Source organism: Falco peregrinus, chromosome 5, assembly GCF_023634155.1.
Source record: "Falco peregrinus isolate bFalPer1 chromosome 5, bFalPer1.pri, whole genome shotgun sequence".
NCBI classification, from domain to species: Eukaryota; Metazoa; Chordata; class Aves; order Falconiformes; family Falconidae; genus Falco; species Falco peregrinus.
Window position 1 is genome coordinate 55,448,878 of NC_073725.1, and position 23,212 is coordinate 55,472,089.

Below are 23,212 nucleotides of genomic sequence, written 5' to 3' on the forward strand. Positions count from 1 at the left end.
ATGTTAATTCCTCTTTAAGTGTTTTCTCAACTATGTTCAGATTTTAAAGTAAGGAGATGTAGCTCTGTAAAGAAGTTTCATTTTTAAACAGTAGCATCTGCAAAAATCTGCTTTATAATCTCAAAAGCAAGCAGATACTTACATGCAAACACCTATTTTTTGCTGTTTAACTTTTCATCACATGGTCAATCATCTGGTCTCTTTGTCAGCAAATTAACATGAAAAACTAGTATGAATAAAAAACATTTCACAACAGAAAGACTATTTTTGCTAAAGAACAGTTTCAAAAAAACATCTTTATTTTATAGATTCATCCATATTTGCATCACCTTTTCCTTGTATCTCAGAGCTACATCCCCAAATCTCTTAAAATTACACTTTAAAATAATTCTAATTCTTTAACAATCAAGATCCACTATAGGCTTTCTCATTGTCTGGTCACACCTCTACATTAAATTGTAGAGTAAAACCAGAAATATGCGAAAATGTGTGCAGCTGTCATTTATCTTGCAATTATGTACAGAGATTTAGCTATTCCAGTGTACCCTTGTTTTTAAATCATTTTGTTTTGTAAAGGCACCAGCACCTTTCATATAAATAAGATACATAAAAGATATACACTACTCTGTCTCTCAGGGTTCCCTTCAGTCTTATTCTAATTAGAATCAATTCCTAATTACTCAAACAATGCTGAATAAAGGCCCTTAATACACACTTTGCCTGAAATTGCAAAAAGAGCTATTTGCTAAACAGGAACAACAGATAAAAAAAGATCTTGATTCAAAATCATGCACAATATAGCCTGTATGAATACCACTGTGAAAGTCTGGTTCAGCCTCTGCAGCTGTCTCCTTGCTACCTATGAACAAGCCCTCTTAGCCAAAACACCTCTAATAGAATTAAGGCTTCTCAATTTTTGCAGGCATAGTAAAAGCCCAAATTCCTTGCAAGCAAATTAAACAATTAGTAGGCTATGGAACTCAAGCAAAAAATCCTTAGAACTAACATCCTTTGCAAAGCTAGGCTTTTAAGGTAAGAAGGGAATTTCATGAGGACAAATTCCGGCAATCCAGGTATGTGCTCTAGGAACTTAATTCCAGAATGCCCTGGTCCCAAAGACATTGACTCATCTGGAAACAAAGCAGAAGCACCCAGCTTCCGAGCTCATGCGGCATGGCACCCATCCTAAAACTATCAAGTCCCTACAGCCTGGCAAAAATTGCAGTACCATCAAAACATACATCTTCTCTCAGTGGTATCTGACAATTAGCCAACAGTACCTGACAATTTGCCTTCATTACCCAGTTTGCCCCTCTCGCGTATCTTTATTCTCTTCAAAAGACAGGGCTTTTTCTCCATAGTTTGAATTGATATTTTGGTACAGTAGCAAAACTATGAGAACAGTATAGCTTTCTGAAGGCAAAACTTAATTTCTGCCTATCTCCCTAACACCATCTTTTACATTTTTTATTAATTATTATTATTATTACCACATAGCCAATATAGTTATCGCCAGTGGGGCAGCTACCACACTAATATCAGGTAATTGAGTAAACAGAGCACATGAGGGGTCTTGAAGTTAACTCTGAAAACCATAAATCAATGGGATTTTATTTAGACTAAAACAGAGCAGCTGCAAGAAAGGAATTCTTTGAAACATATGCCACCACAATACTAGTGAAGCACAGATCAGATAGCTGCTGCTTGAAAACAGAAAGCTTTTAAAGACACCACAAAAGCCTCAATGAACAAACATTGTGCTGTTTTTCAAAACATGATATGCTTAAACATTATTGCGAAGAAGACAACACACTACATATACAACAACAGACTACATATGACTTCAGATAACTTGGATATAGGCCAGTCTAAGTTAAAGGCAACTGTTCTATCTTTTGCCATTAAACTCTTCTCTAGAAGTTTTGTGAATCCTGAATTTTACTTTTAGTATAGCTCTTCAAAACAGTCCATTGCCACAAAACCTCACCCAAAGTTTCTGGAATGTTTCTCCTTTCTCTTGTCACATCTGAGAGCCTAATTATCGTTCCTTCTTTCCGTTCAGTTTTGAAACGTAATCGTCCAGACTCTTCATCATCATCCTCCTCTTCATCAGATTCTTCTTTTGTTTCTTCTTGAAGTTCCAGAGATTCAATAGCTGCCTGAATCACAAAATACAGAGGACATATAACCTGAAAAATCTACTTTCTTGTGATCAGCAAGCATCAGAAAAAGATAAAGCTTTCTTTAAAGGTCCCTTAGATTTTGCTGGCTTTATTATTATTCTCATACCTAACAACATTTAAGAGCTTGGTGAATTTTTTTATAATCTAAAGATATAAATTATATAGCAAAATCTATTGAGAAAACCTAGTTCACTGCATTATTTAAGGAAATATGGAAACTCCAGTTAAACCACCATCTGATTAGTAGCTATTTTTGCACACAGAACATTTTATCACTGAATTGACTAAGATGCAAACCATCTGGGACTACTAGATTCAAGTAATACAAACATTAAATCATTTATTTTTTGTTTTGTTTGTTCACAACTGCCAGTAGCATGTCACTAGAAAAAAAGATATCCTTATATCTCAATTTTATTCCTCTATGTATGTTTAACTGTACTTGTCTTTTTTTCTACTCCTTGAATACTTAGCAGTTTTTATTCAGCAATTAGCAAAGAGAATGGAGAATAGGCTTGGATAAAATTTCCATATACTAAATTTGTATATTGGAATGCTACTCCCTTGTCCTCATTTACTTTGCAGTTCTGTCTATAATACAGAAAATTTATTTAGATGAAACAATGTCCCAAATGAAACGGATCCTTCTCCTTCAGATAAAAAAAAAATAAATAATCAATTCCATTTTCCTGTGCTGGCGTGATAAAATTCATGTTCAGAATGTTACACAATGTATATTTGATTTCTAGAGTTGAAAATTGGAAGTATTCTAATTTAGTACTATTTTCCATAAAATATTTGATTACTGTGCACTTGGTTATTTCTTGTACAAGCCTACTTGCTCACTTCATAAAGCCTGCACATGCATTTTAATTCTTTGCAAAGCCACTAAATATACATGGTAACTTTTATGATGCTTGAGGACAGTTAAAAAATGAATGAAATAACGTGTAAAAAATGGTACAACCGTCTAATTAACCAGATTGGTGCAGTAATTTATACGAAAATGGTACAGCAAGTGTGTCACTCAGGTGGAGACATACTAAGTCACAAACCAAGAAAAAGAATTAATGGCAAATCTCCTTAGCCAGGAGCACATCACCACCCAAATCCAAAAAGAAACATGGGAAACAAGATCAGAAACAGGATCTGGCAAGACAGTTTCTACTTTGAAAGACAGCACACCATAGGAGCCCAAGCTTAAAGCTACTCCAACTTTGGTCTGGTAAGTGATCTGTATATTTAGTTACTGGAATTTAATGGACTACTGATGCCAAGTTATTTTCATCTTATCATCTCCTTACCTCAAAATGTGTTTTATCCATTCCAGGCAAACATTCACGCACTACATTTCCTAACTCAAAACAATGCTTTAAGACACAGCTAGGAGAACAGCCAAAGTTTACAAAAAGCTTTAAGGCCTATATTTTTAAAAGCCATTAGTTTTACATAACTTTATTGTACCAAAAAATGCATCTAAACACAGCTCCAAGACAGGACATCAGGCAAAAAAATAATATCCTTGAAGACTGAAAGAAATCCAAACCTCAAAAGCAAATACAAATTGAGCACAACTAGTCTGATTAACATATCCATGTATAATCAAAGCACCTCTGAGGAGAGGCAGATGAGAGTCATGGAAGAGAGGAGGGATGTTAGCAAGGAAGGAGATGCTAATGTGATTTAATATAAACAAAAACAAGAAAGAAAGACAGGTTTAGCATTTTATTTTCAAAAGAGCAACTCCCAAAAGCGAAAGGAGTAGCAGTATCTCTATCAAATCTATGTTTTTAAGTATCACAAACCAAATAATTTTATTGTCTCAATGACTATCTTTAAAAACTTTGCCTTCAAGATCAAGATTTGGAAGCCAGAACTGGAGCACCTGTTTTGCAAGACATGATCTCTTACTCAGCGAGCCTCCTCCTTTACTTTAGAGCATAAACCAGGCTCATCCACTCTCTATGCGCATGCCCCTTAAAAGCCACACTGGAATTCCATTTTTTATTCATCAAAGATTAGTCTCAGTCACGTAACCTGTGAGTGCAAAACTTATTCGTGCAAGGCTCTACGTGTGGCTCAGACTGGAGAATCAGGATTAAAATGATCAACACAATCTGCATTGTCCTGAAAAATTTTGCAACTCTGATGAAACGCTACAGAAAATACCTGTGGAAATTCTGTTGCCTTTTGATAATTACTCATTCTGGGGAAAAAATATATCCATTCTAAAAAAAGCCCAAAAATGTAAGTAGTAACAGACTCCAAGACAATTACCTTCTTAATGCACAATAAAAAAAAAAACCTCAAACTTTTCCAAGACCAGCACTATTCTATTCTTAGCCACTTACACCAATTCTGTAGTCTTCTGGGTCTAACTCGCTTTATTCATCAGCATAACACTCATGCCACCCATTAAACAACTGCCTTACAAGCATTAAATATCAAAGACAAAAAAAAAAAAAAATATCAAAGGAGTTAATAAAAAGGCAGGCACCAAGGAAAGGCAGTGCTCGAGAATGCTAACTGACCCATGTCCAAGTCTGATTACACGTATTATTGAGGGATTTATATTAGTTGCAATGGAGACACAAACATGTCTGACAGCCAACCATATGTTCTCTACATATAGCTCCAGGAAAGGTTATCTGAGCTGTGTAGGAGCGCACACTCTTCCCCCGCAATTTGTTCAATAGCTGTAGCACGCAAGACTTATGTAGATCATCTTTTCCAACTCCCAGCCTCGCAGAATGAGTTGTTTTGCCAAGATGACAATATATGAATGGATTCCATGGTCCAGAAGACTAAATTTACACAGGAAAAAACCACAAGTACAGACACCGAATTAACACATACTAGTACTTAGAGGATTCTGTTTGATACTTGCTAATCATGAATATCTCTGCATATACATAAACAACCCCTGAACAGCCACCTGAGGTCACCTGACTGGACTAGCCAGTCAAGGCTTCTTAGCAGCTCTCCTCAAAGGGAGCTTAACATTTCCTATTATGACACCTTGCACAAAGCCACCAAAGAGCTTTGCTGACCCTTCCTTACAAAGAAAAATAATGACCTTTCTTCTATCACAAGGTTAGCTTTTTCTGCCATCCTCATTAAATAATTATGCCATAAATCCCTGCCACTGACCAGAACTCCCCATGCTGGTTTATGATCTGCTGTGGAAAAAGTGAGCGCTCCTGCCCCAAATCGCTTACCAGGCAGTTGCAGGACTGATAACAGACATAGCCCAAGGAAAACTGCACACATTAGTCAGCATGACAAATGCTGATCTTCACACAGATCCTCCTAAACATGGGACTGTCAGGTGGTCTGGAGAACTTTGTGTCAGAGATTGCTAAAATGTACAGAACAGGTAATCATAAAGGCTAAACCAGGTTATTTCCATGTGAAACATTATGAAGATGAAACAAAAAACTTTTACTAACGAGCTAGAAAATAAGCAATGGAGGCTTTGACCAGAGCCTGACACTGAAGCAGCAGTATTTACTCAACCCTAAGCGACCAAAAAATAACAAATCACAGGTAAGAGGTTGTCACACCTATTCCACGGGCATATCCACTTCGCAGATGAAAAATGGGGGGCCGAGGGGGGCTGGTGGTGGGAAACAAATCTAAGAGATTCTAAATATGTTTAAAACTTGGCTGTTTTGATTTGCATTCTTTATCATTTTCCTCCAGGGCGACAGACAGCACTTTCAAACTTGAACAAAAGAACTAAAATGCTTAAGTTTTAGCTAAAACACAGAACAATTCAGACAAACACAATGGGCTTTTTTTTTTGTTCCAAGTCTGTATTCCATCAAAAGAAAAGCAGTATGCATCACTTCATTAAATGTTTCCTTGATTAAAGTCCTCATTTTTTATCACCATAACCCAAGACATGGTTTACATTTATGCAATGAGAAACCCTCTACCAGACTTCACAGGAGATTAGTTCCAATATAAAACAAAGAAATTATGAATTCTCATTTCAGTAGGTTACATGTTTTATGAGTTAGCAGAAATAATTATTGGTATTATTCCTCTAAAAATATTTAGGACATAAAAACTCATGTAACTGATGGTTCTACCACACCCATTTGCTGCTGAAACTTCTGGGTATTGAGTTTTGCTTTGTACCTCAGCAAGGCAAAAATATTTTCTGAAGCATTGCTGTATTTCTCAAAGAAGCTCCACAAACTGTTATTTAATCAAAATCTGAGTTCTAAGCACTGTTTCACATCAAATACCAAGTGAAAAAGTATGCCTTGAATTTGATCTAGCAAAAACCACAAACTTTTCCTGCCTCTTCCCCACACCTGAGTGCTACTCTTAACAGGTGTCTCACTTCCCTTATTCACCAGTTTCCCCCATCATGTTTCAATTCCCCAGCTTTTCTCTTGGTTTACAAAATTACAAGAAAAACCAAGCTTTTCTCTTGGTTTACAAAATTTCTTCATGCGATCTGAAATGCTTTATTTGGTTTTAGTAGAAACTGCTTAAAATACAACACTACTGAACATCTTTATCAGCTTGCTCTTAAGTTATTCAGATGCCAAATTTCAATCAAGAAATAACAATGCCATTTATTTGTACCACATCTATTACAGCTCCATTCTTGTGCTGCATTTTCTACAGCAGAATGCCAACTACCCTTGTTTACAAGCAGTGAATATTATGAGATTTAAGGAGAAGTGCTGTTATGTAACACTTTAATAAAGAACAAAACTCTTCAGAGCTAGAGGCATGCATCTAACCACGTAATAAATCAAACTGCATATTCTACAAAGGTTCTCTCTCGGTGGTATTCTCATTTGGAGAGTGCAATTGTGAGCCTGCTGAGAAATGTAAAAAAATTACAGAAGAAATAATAAAGGAATAAAAAATGGTACTGTTTTGGAAACAAGAAACCTGTAGCAATCTGCAAGCCATCAGAATAAAGCCAGAATGTAGATAAAGATGTGCCCAAAACATTGAAGTTACATGATGAACTTACCTAAAAGCTCCATTAAGAAAATCAATTAACAACTTTCATTAATGTTATCTTTTGAAAGGAATTTAATCCTGAATTGGACAAATTTAGACAATGTGATTATTACAGAATTCTCACTGGTTCATACTCTACGAATGAAGCTGTGCTTTCTTAAAGCAGTTGAGTTTGACAGTGAATCCCAGCTATGTACTTAATTTTACATGATGTGCAGTGCTTTCATCATCTCACACAGACTGTGGCTGCAGATAGCACAAATGCATCAGTCTGCTTTTAAAACACTGGAAGGAAAGTGTGTATAATGCAGTGGATGTATAAAATGTGTTTAAGTGTTTCACAGTTCTTTGAAAGGGTAGATGTGATACTAGGGTAGTAGGAAATTAACTATGTTAAGGTATATTTGGTGTAAGATACCATGCTTGCAATATCCAAGACTGAATAAAGCAGGTGGCCCCTTTCGATGTATCTCTCCACCTACCAAAGAATGTTGTTTTTTTATAGTAAGTTTGATACAACTACAGTATCATAGCACACCTATTTGTTAGAACTTCACAGAATAACACTGCTACGTCTTTGAGGAATTAATTTCCTGATGAGTTAAAGCTCCAAAGAGGGAACACATTCCAACTACACTTCTCAGCAGGTAATCCATTCAATCCTATTTAATTAAGAACTGGAATAAAAGTAATATTAAAGAAGATTCCTGGTGGGGAAAGGAAAAAATCCCACATCAAAAACTTGCTGCAAATTAATAACAGGTATGATACCACTGTTCCAGGCTATAACCACTGAACATACACTTGACAGATTTTTGGCATAAGCTTTCTTCTTGCAAATGAAGGAACTCATCCTTTTTCTTAAGCAAAGAACTAAGATAAACTTCACAGAAACTTCAATCCCAACACAACTTCTTTCAAAACAACAAACAATCTGACAATCCCTTTCTAACACAGATAACCTTCCACGCTCACACTCCTCCTCAAAGAAGGTATCTACACACCCAACAACAGCAGATTACCCATCTGGAAAGCGAGGAACCACAAGCTGTTAAGAGATTTAGCAGACAGCATGCAGTATTACTATCATTCTCCTACCCAAAAGGGCCCCTGAAGTTTCTAGTGCTGAAGCTAAGATTAAATATGGACATTCTGAGCTCTCCCTTATGATTTTCATCCCAAGGGGGGAGGGGATCTGATATATTTGACAATATAGATGACATCACAATTCCATCTTGTACAAAGGGTAATACCACCAATAATTCAACGTTGACAAAGTTGCATCAGTTCTTACCCAGCAATATGGACAATTCTACAAATTCAAATTCTGAAATAAGTAGTTATTTTAAGTTTCCATTAAATTCACAACATACCTCTTCTGATTCATTTGTCATTTGTTGGGATTCTTCCAGCTCCTCATCAGCTGTATATTCTTCTTGTTCTTCCATTGCTTGCTCATTATATGACTGCATGTAATCTTCATCCTAGGGCAGTAATACAGGACAGTGAAAAGACGTAGGCCAACTTTACAGAATCACAAGCCCCTTAAGAGATGGGGTCTGTATGCACTGTTTCCGGAACTGGAAAGAAAGTATTGAATCTATCGGAATTGTCAACTACAAGGGACATATCACAGAAGGTATAATTAGCAGGACTTTTAACTATGCATTAATTCCATTATTATCACATACATAACCAAAACAATTTTTATTCAGATCCCAGTATCATCATAAAAATCCCATCCACCGCTGTTTGCCTCATCTACTTCTGTACTTCTATATCCTTTCATTACAAATTCATGAAGCAAATACACATCTATAGCACACATACATTAACAACAGATTTTACCCCATCAAAAATATAAACATTCTTAAAACATTCTGCAAGTGCTTACATATGAACGGGTTCAATTCTGAACAGTTATGAGCATAAAGCAAAATCTTTAAGTAAGCTTGCTTGTATTTTAAAACCTCACTGAACACATACGGTTTTAATTATGATTAAATCATTTCACTAGCAATTAAAGCCAGTGCATGTTCTCTAATACACTGCTTAAATTACATTGAATTATGCAGGTGACATTTTCTGAATTAACCTCCAATCTCTTTATTCAGGTTTAGACAGTTCTCAGTTACAAAAAGGATGAACAAGCAGGACATCAATCACTGTGGGATATTAGCACCTTAAAGATGTCTTTAGCAGGTCAATAATCTTTTCACCTTCGAAGGACTTTATCAGATCTTGTCTAAAGCCTGGATAAAAGCTTTTGCATTAAGTACTTCTAACAATTGGCAGTGTATCTCCACCACACAAAGCTGTTTTCTTCCTTAAGGATACAATCCTCAAGGTCATGATTCCAACTGCCTTCCAGCATGACAAAGGAGCATTACCTACCGCCAAACAAGCTGTCAACACAAACTTTGTTACAGCCTAGATAAAGAAACTGGCAGACAGTGATAATAGGTCTAATTTCCCCTCCTCCCTAGGGAGGTAAACAGATTTCAAACCAGTCTAAAAACCCTATGCACATGAAGCAATGTTATCTTTGAAGATACAATAGAAAGAAACTCACTGGAAATTCATCTAGTGGTTCATTGATTTCGAGGTCTAGCACTTCATCATCTTCTCCAGGCTCTTCCCCATATTCTATTTGATCTTCTGTCAGTTCAGGATCATTGCCTTCATAATGTCCTTCCTCTGCATACTCTGAAGCATATATTTCAGGTGCTTCAGATTTGTCATAAACAATTTCATCTTCTCCTTGGTCATATTCAGACTCATGTTCTATTGATGGATCGTTGATGGTCTCTGAGAGTTCATATGATGTAAGCATGCCAGATGTAGCATTGAGGCTAACTGTGACACCTTGAGAACTGTGGTACAGGGCCAGGAAAAATTCAGAGGTTGAAGCATAACAGTCAACTACTCACAAAGATTTAGCAAAACAAAGCCAAACACAAATTCTGTAAGTTGTGGACAAAATTATACCTCATACGCTATTTGACTCCATGCCATATTTTCATAATGCATATTGTACTGCAGCTTATCACTGGCTGCAGGCTATTTGACCAGGGGAATCAAACCAACCAGATGGTTTAGCAGGTCAAACTGGCAAAAGTCCTGCTTGGTAACCAAAGCAGACTGGAATCAATTTTAATTCCAAGACTAACAAAAAAATACACAAAATTACAACTGCATCTGTTTTTGCAATCTTTCAGAATATGCTAGTAAATTATTTATTAACTGTATTAATATTGTTCTTTCTTGATTATCCTGAATTCAAACTTACATTATTATATTATGACAGCTTTAATGTTCTGCTTAAAATAACATAAAATATATAGTCAAGAATTGTCATTCAAATGGCTAAGACTTACTCTAATTTAGTAACAGCACTGGCACAGACACTGGGAAAAAAATCCCAATCAATACAAAAACTGGCAAGTTTATAATCTGGAGCGAAAGTAAAACTCAATTTACTGTTTACAATAGCTAGTGCCATCAACACATAAAAGAGCAACTAACCAACTGCGTACGAGTTAGAAAAGTAGGGGGGGAAAGCTCTTCTTGATTTCAGAGCTCCAGGTACAAGGAAACCAAAGATTTTTTATGTTTTTTAATTACATTCCTGTTATTCAGTATTTTCCTAAGATTGAGGGAACAAGATCCAGGCAGCTTTGAGCTATTTGCATCTACAGGAAGGAGAAGATTTGACATGAAAATGAAGACATGCAGAGTTGTCATTATCCTCCCAACTATAGAGGCATAAATGAGTTTGAATGGAAGTAAAAGGGAAAGGGGAAAGGAGTGGAGCAAGGCTCTCATTTTGTGGCAACAGAACTGCTAAAATTGCAAGACTTGTCTACAGAAACCTGCTTCCACCGAGCACAGTATTATCACACTTCAGATATTTTCTCATCACTCGTGCTGCCTCATAGTCATCCCTGCTGCCCAGGCCTCACAAGGAGGAAATGCAGAGAACAAACAGCAAGGACTGAACTGGTATTCCCCATTTTGGGGGGAACAGTCCAACCCTCACTCCTGCAGGGAGGAAAACAGCAGACAATAGTTGTACAAGTGACGGCCCAAGGTTCTTCACCACACCCTCATGACCCCAACACAGGGACAGGACTCCTTATCTGAATTCCAGCCAAGGACAAAAAGGAGATCTCGGAGCAAAATATACATATATTTTTTATATATATATATATATATGTATGTGTGTGTGTGTGTGTGTGTGTGTGTGTGTGTGTGTGTGTATGTATAAATATAAAGTATGTAACACATGTATATATATTCCTAACCCTTTAGATGACATGCCTGCATAGCATGCAACAAGTTAAGGAAAAGCTGGCAGAACACACATGCCGTTAAAAAGCAGCAGTGGTACTGCATCACTTCTGCACTACAAGCATCTTCTTTCCCCCTTCAGTCCAGCCTGAGAAGTAAAAACGCTAAGACACTCATTTTGACTTGTAGTGCCCAGAATTCAGTTGTGGAGCTGTATCACCACAGAGTATTCACAGGGCAGGATCCTCAGTAAACTCCCATGGAAGTATCTGCTCAAGCCTATAAACTCTGTACAAAATTTTCTGCTTTGTAATTGTACACAAATATTTAAGCCACAAATCAGGCCGTACAAACTATGAACCTCCCCTCCTCGGAGTCTTAGGAGGTTAAGATGTATTTTTGAAAGAAAGATAGCAGAAAAGGAGTTTATAGGAGAAGGAAACCTACAACACCAGGGCGGCACAGAACAAGAGCTCTGTAAGTATTCATAATTCATTCTAAATACACAGGACATGGCATTGTTTCTTCCTTATAAAGTTTTTTTATAGATTTGAGTTAAATTTATTAGATTCCATTAAACAAAAAAATTGTCTTACTGAAATGCTAGCAATGCTACTGAACACGTATATATACACCATTAAATACCTGGCTAGGTAAAAAGCAAAACTATTTTAAGTATATACCAATAACTTAAGTTTAGTAGTTGTTAGTTACCAGTAGTAGTAGTCATTAATAGCTTAGAGTTCTCCAAAACCCAAAAGATTTAGAAAAGACATACCGAAATTCTTGTTCCTCTTCATTGTCACTTTGCAGAAGATCATCATTCAGCTCTTCATCTGACAAGTCTGACTGATTCTAGGTTTCAGAAAAAGTCAGTTATGAACATAAAAGATAAACTTTTAACTAACTAGGTACTGAAACTATCGAACCTTCTGAACACTACACACTTTTTATGAAGAACACATCCCAGACTAAGACCACATCTTGAACGAAATTACTAACACTACACAAGAAAACAAATCTGAAAATAAATTACAAACTTATAGAAATTTACAAAACTCAAATTTGCATAGCTGTCAACACTTTTCACCGATGCATTCCCAAATATAGCCAAAGGTGATAACTCACTTAAATACCAGGAAGAAAAAAAGGTTAGCTTTAGTACACTGTCTTGTGACCTTGATGCATTAGGCAAGTGAAGAAAATCAACTAAGTTACTGTAGTTTCTAAAAAGCATAGATACCTAGGAGACTGGAGGAAAGGATATGATGGTATGAAGAAAACTGAAAAACCATAATTAGTTTGTAAGTGATGGAGGGGGCGGGGGGGGGGGGGGGGAAGAAGAAAATACCATGCCTCTTCTGAACTCCTCCTAATGTGTCTATTATACTTTGGGTTATTTAATTTATCCTTTTATTTTTTTTAAATAATTACTCACTAGGAAGAGATAACTGCAGTTTTGCCAAGCAGCATTATTTCCATCCCCTAAAGTAACAGAGGTTATAAATGGGTAGATTTATCTAAAAGTACTGGGATGAGATTAAATAGAAGTAAGTTTGGCTTAAATAGCTCAGGGAAAACTTCCTGAGAAATCCATTATTACTCCATCATATGAGTCCATACCCACAGATACTGCTCAGAGCCCTGTTACACGGCAAACTGAAAACATGAATACAAAGAGCACAAGAAGACATAATACATTGCAGAAATCTAGTATTGGTTAGTATTCACATGAAGCTACTTAAAAAAAATGATCAACTCATGTTTCAACTACAAAGATGTATGCAATGTAAACTGCTTATGGATTTGATAAATGCCTAACACGCATAGGCAATCCCTATCCTTCTTGAATTTTATTTTGCAGACCAGTACATGAGACAAAGGAACTTCCTTTTTTTAAAACTGATTACTTACACACTAATTTCAAGAACCTAACTTTGAGCGTTTAAGAGTGTGATTATAAAAAGCTAGATGACTTAAAAGTCAACTTTTACTACTTCTGGGTTTCTTAACAAACCTACTAATCTCCAACTAAAACTTTAAAAATTGTTTTCTAAATGAATTCATTTAGCAGATAAAAAGGAGAAAGAGATTACTAGCCAGTTCTGATTTCCCAAACAAAAGCCACGTCTTCTCCTGCAGATACCTCGCAAATCCAAATACCCATTTAGTTCTTTCCATAGATATCAATTCAAAACAGGTGTCAGAGTAAGGAGTCTACAGCAGACATGGGGGGGACTTGTTTATGTTCTCCACTGACAACTGCTCCCAAAACCCTCCCTCACTGTAGAACGGGAAATCCTCTATCTACTTGTCAAAGTAGCAGTGAATTGTCTGCAGTGAGTGGATCTTTAATATATGCCACTGATAGCTTTTTTATTTACTTTCTGGTAAATACTGCTGGTATTTTGATGAGTAACTTTTAAATAGCTAGGAAACTGGCAGTTGAAGTAAATTCTCCACAATGCTAATCAGCACTCAGTAAGCATAACTGGGGTGGTTTTTTGTTTTGCTTTTTTAATTGTTAGGTCAGTATGAGCTACAAAGACACTGATTTTGAGAACTATCTCCTTTTGGAACTGTGTGTTATGAGAAGAAATACGACCTTAGGGAAAAAAAAAAAAAGTTCTTTCTTGAAAAGCCACACTTGGAGGTACTTCACAAAAGGAAGCAGCTCTGGGTGCAGAGCACTGGCAGCAGGGCAGATCTCAAGTACCTGTAGCTGTCAGGCTTTGGGGAGGCGATTGTAAAATACATAAAAGGCATTACCAAACAACTGAAGGGGGCAGGCTGAACAACATTCACATTTTAATATCTGTAACAATTCACTTTAATGCACATCTCTTACCTTTTTGCCAGTTAGCAAATCCTCTCCAAGCAGGTCATCATCAAGTTCACTGGAAAACATTAACAAATTTAAGAAGCTGAACCTTAGAAAACAGAAACAAGCACCATATGGGGTATACACCTTAAAAAACCTAACTTAAGAAGAATTGTTACTGAGTCTGCACAAAGCCTTCCTTTTAGCAAAGCATTCACTAAGTTGAAAAAAGAGGTATGTTTTAAATGAAGCAACAGACCATACATATTAAGATCACTGTTGTGCAGTCATTTCATTTCCATATGCTCCCCTTTCCATATCCCTCCAACTATAACACTGCACAAACCTAGACAAAGCGTAGGTATTTTAAACACAGCTGGCTAGGTCCCCGTTCCAGATCCTTCACTTCAAGGCCCTTTAGGCATACTGTCGAATCCGTTATTTCCCACCTCCAGAGTAAAGAAGCAAGACTGTACTGTTCTGTGGGCAAGACAGTCTGCAGGCCACCATGTGGCCCAGGAGAGGAGGCACTGAGGCCAGCTGACTTGGGAGCCACTTAGGCCTAGATCTTTCATAAATATTTATTTCCTCCTCTTCACGTCGAGGGGGAAGTCAAACAGATGCTTGTAAGATGACAAACTCAAATGTATGTTTCACCATTTGCTAAGTGTGGTTAAGAATTCAGGAAGCATAAATACCTGGCTTACAAACCTCCACAGAGCATCTGTCCCATAAATAGGGTGCAACACAAAGAACTAGTTCTTTGCATGTCTTAATAGTAAAATGAGATGCCAGTGACTTGAAGTATGAGCTGTAATTCAAGAATATGAGAGACTTTCTACCTGCACACCTTAAAAAAACACAAACTCACACCATGCCTTAGATATTACATGAAAATTAAATATCCCGAAGTGAGAATGAACAGAACAAGAATATGTGTAAAAGTTCCTTAGAACTACACAGGAAGTATTTGAAAATGGGGAAGCTATCCTAAGACATAAATCAGTGCTGAGAGTTGTTTTTGCAGGTGGATACATCTCTTTCAGAGCTGGTTATTGTACAGATAATGCAGAGAGGGGGAAATAAAAACCTTGTGGACTAAAGAGAACAGATGATATTCCAAACCAGGCCTAAACAGGACATTATCATCAGCAGAAAGCATTTGTCCATAATTACTGATCTCACACAGTTCCAGGAATGACTGAGCATTAACAAATAGCAATTGTTTTGTGCACACTGCAGTATTAAACAAAAATTGGGACATAAGACATATCACACGTTCCAAAGAGCAAACTGACTAGAATTTAAGCCCTTTATTTCAGACAGAAAACTCTATGTAACAAATGGTTGCAGCAGAATCTAGAGCCAAAACTGAAGTACGAAAAAGTCACTCATCTTTCACCTGCCAGAAATCTGACAAATGTACCAAAAGGTTTGAAAATATTTCCCAGCACTATGGTCCACCAACTGACAGCTTTTAATAAAATTGCACTAGAGATATTCCAAAAGACAGCAAGATCATGTGTTATAGCAGCACTGAAAGATGAAAAGCAAGTTCAGGTAGTAAGAAATTCAAACCAAAAAGGGATGGAAAAGAAAGTGAAAGATCAAATTAATTATCTAAACATAGTTAAGGCTTTAAACACATTACTAAAAAACATCCTTGATGTGATTTTTTAAAAAAAGATTAAACATTTGATCAATAGAAGTAATTGCATACGCATTCTAGATTTTTTTAAGCTTTGGCTTATTACCTGACAGTCAAAAAAATTAGCACTAGTACATAAATTAAGCTCGTAACAGTAACAGAAGTCTTCACATAACGCCCCTCAAAACCTACTAAAATATTCAATGTCATTCAATATTTGCATTGATAAATTAAAAGAAGAAAAATCATCATTGGTAACTTTTTGAATAAACAAAGTAACAGTCATGAGCTTGCATAGTAAAGCACACCTATGTCAAGTTTCTTTAAAATAGCCAAACCAGAAGTTATCTATGAGAAAGAACAGACCAGAAATACCAGATCTCACTATTAATAAAAAGCGGGGGAAAAAAAAGCCATCTGAAAAACAAACCCCAAGATACTCAAACATTTTAGACTAGAGGAGAAAAACAGCCAAAAAACCGAATGGCTGCAATCTGATGCCACACAAAGCCACATACATTAAACTGAATAAAAGCAGACATCTATGATAGCTCAAAATGCAATTCCCCCTCACTATCATCAAGACACCAAGATCTTCCCAAAACCACAATTCTAGGAAATTAGGGTTAAAATAATCTAAAAGTTCGCTGCTCTCGCAAGAGATGGACCCATTTTGTTCCCTTCGTCAGCTCCCAAAGGTCAACATTCCCCTCACTGAATAAATTCAGCTCACCAAATAAGGAAGAGAAAATAATAAAAAAGAGACAACAGAAGTTTTCTGCCAGTGATGAGAAATGAATAATCTCAGAGAAAGGTCAGGATAAGTGAATTTCAACAGAAGTCACTAATAAATCAGCCCTGCCATCTCACAGGACAGCACCACAACTGCGTATTTTTCCCAAAACCAAGCTTTGGCTTACTTACAGAGATAAATGTATAAATTAACAGCCTGTGATAAAGACATCAGACTGGCCCTTTTTGGCCTCCAATTTCATAAGCATGCCTCATTAAACATGAGCAGTAGTAAGGACACAAGTGTTTCAGGAAAAGAATTTATAAAAAATGTAATGGGAAAAATTCTCCAAGAACAATGTTACATCTGTACTCCTAAATAACATGGGCCTTCCAACTCTCAGTTATCACCCTCCAATATTTGAGAAAGGAAAGAGATATGGAAATTCAAAATTACTCAGATGACTGGGGGATGGGACTCAGTTAAGCAGGAACACGGTAAGATTTGATGGTTGATCAAGTTGTACAACTGACAGCATACCCTTTTCACCCTCACAAAAAAAGTGATTAGGTTGCAAAGCATGAAGGATTAAAAAAAGTCTACTGCATTCATTCAGCCTTTTTTCCATCTTCAAGAAACTGCATCCTATACTGAACCAGACCAGTACTTAAAACATTGAAGCAATTACATTAGGCCACAACATACCCATGGAATTTGTCAATTTATAAATGCCCAGACAATCATAGAATTTAACTTCCAAAGACAGCTTGGCAATCTAAAAGGAATTAATAATAATAATAAAAAAAAATCCAACACATGCAAATAAAATTGTTAGATACAGTTGTAAAAAAAAATTTCTGAAATTATCAGCAAGATGAAACTCTGGAAACTCCAGCACTGTACCTGAAAACACTTCCCTTACAATTTCACTGAAGAATAAACAACAGGATTTTTGATCATCTATCTTAAATTATATGCATCTAATAATAAACAAACAAAACCTTTTTTTCTAGAACTGAATCCTTGTGCGCTTCAAAGTCTCTGCTTAGTGAAAATACTCTATAACCTTTCTCAAGTTCTATAAAAATACCTTTGCCGCAGGGAGGTTTTTTTACCATTGGCAATAAGCTTACAACTTCCTACACAATGGCTGTTTGACTCTTACAGATAAGTGGTAAAAGTAGGACAGCTAAAAACAAATGTGACTACCCAGCATCTAAAAGCCTACCTATTCATACCATGGAGTTAGCAAAGGCAAAAAGTTCAGAAAATACTCCAATACAAAGCATTTTGCCTTTGGTATTGGCTTCAGTATTTCTGAATACAAAGAGCTGGGGCTGGGAGGCAGCACAGTACAGTGAGCCAGCCTGAAGAAGTTATTTTAATTACACTATTAACCCAGATCAGTTTCGTAATGCAGTTCACCATCCAACCCTCAAACAGCTGCACTGGCATGACAGAGCAGCCACCCCTCACCAGCATACAGCAGAACACACAGTATATCCAAAGTTGTTGTCCAAATTCCTTATTCATTCTTACCTCCTAGAGCAATGAAAATTACCCACTTAACCTAGCAGAAAAGCACGGAAGAAGAAACTAATCCCTCCGGAATTATTAGAGTAGCTGATTCAACCCAAGAGCCCAGCTCAGTTGAAAACCACTTAAAAGTTAAGATTTGTTTACTACAATCACTTGAATTATTATTAGAAAAGTAAAATTTGTTTGGAATGTTTTTTTCACCGTTTTACAGTGAAAACCACTGGCACAAATCTATTACTAAAAAGGAGTAATTAAAAAAAAACTCCACAAAAGCACCAAAAGTTTTCTCCTGGAAAGAACAGACAAGTCTAGCCAGCAGCTCGATTCTAGTACTTCCCTACTAAAGTGCCTTCACATAAAAGAACATGCTCTTATTCTCCCCTAACATAACTAAGTTAACACATACTTCTAAATCTTAGTGAGTTGTATTTTTCAATAGAAGCCTATACCTAAACTCCATTATTCTTCCCCAATGTAAAACTGAAACAGGACTTTGAAGATAAGAATTTAAACATCTGGTTAAAAAAAAATTGTTAGGCAAATTCAAGTACTAGCAAAAATCTAACTATTTAAACCACTGAGATCTACTAAATATTTTAAAGGAAAACCTGGATATTAAGTGCAAAATTAATTACAAACCACAAATGATTTGTGTTTCTTCAATTTTAAATGGTATCTCTTCATAGTGCTTTCTATATTCCTCTAGGCCAGTGTATGTTTGGCACAATTTAGCATTGCCTGACACATGCATAAAGCCAACATCTTCATTAGTATCTAAATGTGCTCAACTCTTAATGGTAGAATATGAAATGCCAGAATGGGAAAACAGAGCAATGTAATTCAGCATATAGAAACCAAACATGAAAATATTCTACTTACCTGTCCCAATCATCGTCTCCAGCTCTTCTTCTCCAAGACCTTTCTGCACCAGGCTTATCAAACTGATCAAAGTCATCATCTGTAAAGAAGGTGACAACATGAAATAATTCTTGCTGAAATGAAAGGTTTCTGAAGCAATCACATAGGTGGGACTGGGGGGGGGGGGGGGGGCAGAGGGGGCTGAAAGTATTTTTCAGAAGGTGGAAAAATACTTTTTCTACTTTCTACACCAACATAAGGAAAACAGAATACCAACATGCTTCAAAAATAATAATAAAAAAATGTACTTTATAGCTTTCCTTCTTCTCACTATGGAGGTGGATATAAACCCAGAAAAACAGAGCACAAGACAAATCACTGGAAAATTTTTGCAATAAAAGTCATCCCAGAGGGAGGGGCTCCCCAGAAATTGAGGCACAAGGGAGATAAAGGGAACAAGGTCTGCCAGATCCCTGCCTTGAGGGCCACAAGCTCATCTACCAGCACTAAGCTGCAAAGGCACTTTGAAAACAGGAGCAAACCTTAGGTCAGCACAAGGCAGGACAGTACCAGGAACCCAAAACAGAAGAGGGAAGTCAGGTGTACTACACCATCATTAATCTCAACTGGGGCATTAAAAACACTAGAAGTCACTGAAGCAGTGCACCTAAGCATGCACATGTCTTCAAGATAAAACTGGTACTCCATATATTTCAAGAAGTACCTTCACTTTAGTCCGTCCAATTGCAAATTACTCTCGCATAGCTTGGCTTGCAAATGACAATTTTGCTACTTAAAAATACTAAATCTTCCATTTTTCTGCAAAAGAAATGCAAAGCTCATCTGCTCTGTTCAGATATCCAGATGTCTCATCATCTGTAAACTGGAAGCACATACCTTCAGAAACACTCAACCCTCACTCTCCCATCCTGTGGCTACAGCCCAACAAAGAATGCACACCTGGATTCAGGGTTTTTCACACATTTTAATGACTTTTTAAGAAGTCAAAAAAATGGGCAAATAAAAGTTATGCTTAACACAGGGGGATAACCAGCTGCAATTTAGTAGTCTGCAAAATACAAGTTGAGCAATCCAGTCCTTGCAGTCTGACAGTCCGAATTGGTGATCACTAAGATGCCATATATCCTATCCAGTCATTCTCATATGACTATTTGTACTCAACTCTTTGACAAAGTACCAACCCCAAGGATCAACTGGGTTTTTGCATGTGTTTGGGTTTTTTTAATGAACCTTCAAAACCAAATCTGTCCTCAGCTCTTTAAACTCAACCCAGTATCCTTTAGTGAATACTCCCCACATGCAATTACAAAACTACTTACTTCTTACTTCATATTATCAAAATACAAGTGTTATGACTGACAGAAGTTTAAAAGGAGGTAAAAACCTTTAAAAAGAAAATTCAGTTCTTGCAATGTCATAAATTAAAAGCTTTCTAACCATAAATTTCAGCCATAAATACCTATAGAAATAAGACTGCTCAGTATGAATTACAATGCAACACAATTGCAGCAACTCTCTTGTTTTGAAACAGTATGTACAATTCCCCTTGATCACGTTCCCTACTTCACTGCCTACAGATACTTTTCTATTTTAACTAATCTTCTATATTTAAACTAATTTACATGGGCTAATACAATTGAAACAGGTTTATATTTCTGTGCTCAAATATCTACATACTGCAACCTTACTTTATTCCAATTCCTATTTCACATACAGGGAAAGCCAGACACATACAAGCATTTACTATCTTCCTCCTGAACACTAAATTATCCAATTTTGTGGTGTCTGGGGAAAAAAAACATGCCACCCTGCTCTCTTTATGGTCCTTCAAAACCATGCTGCAGTGATTATATTAGCGCATTGCCATTCTAAGGGCACAGATCTCCTGGGCTGTCATTGTTTTTACAGCTGGATTGCAGTAATCCACTGACTTGATGTAACCACCTACAAAGATAGGTTTTTTTCTTTTTTTTAAGGTAATGCAACTGATTTTGCAGCAATCAAATTACATGTCCACATATTGACTTAACATGGCTCAAGAAAATGAATACTATCAGGACAACAGTACCTTCTTTTTAGCTACATCTGCTCCCTTGCAAGAGATGACACTTTTTCATGCCAGACACCACTTTCAGATCTACAGAGAGCTGTATTATAAACCAATACCACTTGAAGACAAGATTTTAGCTCTTCAGCACACAATTCTTATAGCGAAGAGCCTTCGTCTCAGTCAGGTTTAAATCTAGACAACACAAACTTAAATGCCAAACCCTTTTTCTCTGGTGAGATCTCTCTACAGCAAAAAGAAACACACTTCAGTACAACTCATAGTACTTTTCCAGGCCAGATATTGAAGCTTCACAGCGACAGTACTTCAACCCAGTATTACTGCTAGTGAAGAAACAATACCAAAAGAGGGTCCAAGTTCCTGCCAAGTTTCTGTGTAGACCCACTCAGCCTACACCACAAACCTCCCCCCTCCAGCTCTTCCAACACCTCCAAATTTCTTACATCCTATTCCTTATTCATAAGCAACTCCTACCATAATCCAAAGCTGAATTACGTTCATGCAAAGGCCCTTTTCACATGTCCCCTCCAGCAGAATGAACACAAAAGCCTCAAAAATGACTGGTCAGTCTGTGTGTGGTGACTGCAGCCTACAACAACTGCTCTACCTATGCCCCTACCACCTTCCTGTTGCCATCTCTTCTCTCCCCATCACATCACACACATATGATATAAAGATCTTCGGGACAGAGGAAGCCAGCTTCTCTTTTTTAGGCTTATTGTTCTGTGACAGCTGACACTGACAATAAGCATCACAAATTATGCCATTTTGACATTAAGTATTGTCAGAGCCCAAAGCAGTTTGTAGCTTTCCTTTGGAAAAGGAAGTCACCACAGTCACTAATCTACAAATAGCATTCACCGCCAGCTTCATCATTTGTGATCATTTGCAAGATAGCAGGCACTGACTGCAATGGACACAGGCCTTATACCTGCAGTGCAATGCCAGCAAAACCCAGCAAACCTCAGTGAGGCATCATTTTCCTTCCATTTCTGAAACCACACATATTTTCATTTTTCTTCTTTTTAGGCAATAACATTGCAAAATACCAGTAAACAGCAATCAGCTTAACATTTTTGGATGTTTCTCCTTGAGAAGCTCCAAGTCAGTGTTTGTGTCAAGCACAGTTAAGTGCCTGTAAAACATTAACTTGTATAAAAAGAACACAGCACCAGCAGAGCACAAAACCACTGAGAGCAACAGCCAAAAATTTTTTATTTTTTTTATGATTCTCAGTACTACTGTGTGGGAGGTGAGGAGATAAAGAAGGGGGGGAACCCATGAACAGAAGCTTTTTTAGCAGAAAAATTACTACTGTCGGAGTTGGAAGAGGTTTTGTATTTTTTCCAGTGGTATCAGTGCAGCCTAGAAAGCCAGCAGTACATAGCAACTCTTGCTAAGACATGCAATGGCATGGCTATGGCTCCTCATTTCAATTCAAGGCTCTCACTGCAAAGCTCACCAAGATGCATGCCCATTAGCTGGGTATCAACTGGAAGATCCTGACAGGTGATAACTGAACACACTAAGCCCCTCTCTAACTTCTAGGCAGCACTAGAAGGAAGAGGAAAAAAAAATCCAAAACTATTAAATACCAAAAAAAATTATCTGAATAAGGAAGCAGGGCAGGCCAGTTACAGAGGAAGACAAATAATCCATCACTTGGCTCTTCCTAAGAGGCAGCTCTAAGAAAATCACCATTACCAAAATGACGGAGAAGTTGCAGGATGTTGTGGAGACTGTCTAATGCTGACTGTGGCCAGCTGCGAACCAGAATAAGCACAAAGACAGCCAAACACATTTGGTTCCCCACACTAAAAGGTTCCTATTTGCTTTATGCTTACCCTGGTGTAACACCAGCAGTGCTCTAAGTTTTTCTATGCAGTTGATTTTTTTGTTTTATGTTATGCCCAGAACTGCACTCTTTTCCTGCTTAATAAGAACAGATCACACACACTAGAAATCCACAAAATACACGCCATTGTGGTTTAACTCCAGCCCAACAACTAAGTACCAGGCAGTACCTCACTCACTGCCCTGCCCCCACAGCAGGATGGGGAGA

At 37.1% G+C, this 23,212-nt stretch overlaps 1 protein-coding gene across 7 annotated transcripts in view; it reads right to left on the bottom strand.

Moving 5' to 3' along the window:
- The window catches only part of RBM33 (RNA binding motif protein 33), a 105,747-nt gene that overhangs the window by 75,482 nt on the left and 7,053 nt on the right, over positions 1-23,212 (bottom strand). For all 7 annotated transcript variants that reach the window (XM_055806914.1, XM_055806915.1, XM_055806911.1 and 4 more), the window contains exons 2-7: positions 19,083-19,161; positions 14,311-14,359; positions 12,241-12,317; positions 9,745-10,045; positions 8,546-8,656; positions 1,988-2,159 (exon numbers count right to left, since the gene is read on the bottom strand). In XM_055806914.1, coding sequence (XP_055662889.1) covers positions 1,988-2,159; positions 8,546-8,656; positions 9,745-10,045; positions 12,241-12,317; positions 14,311-14,359; positions 19,083-19,161 — 789 coding nt within the window. The remainder of the gene's footprint in view (positions 1-1,987; positions 2,160-8,545; positions 8,657-9,744; positions 10,046-12,240; positions 12,318-14,310; positions 14,360-19,082; positions 19,162-23,212) is intronic.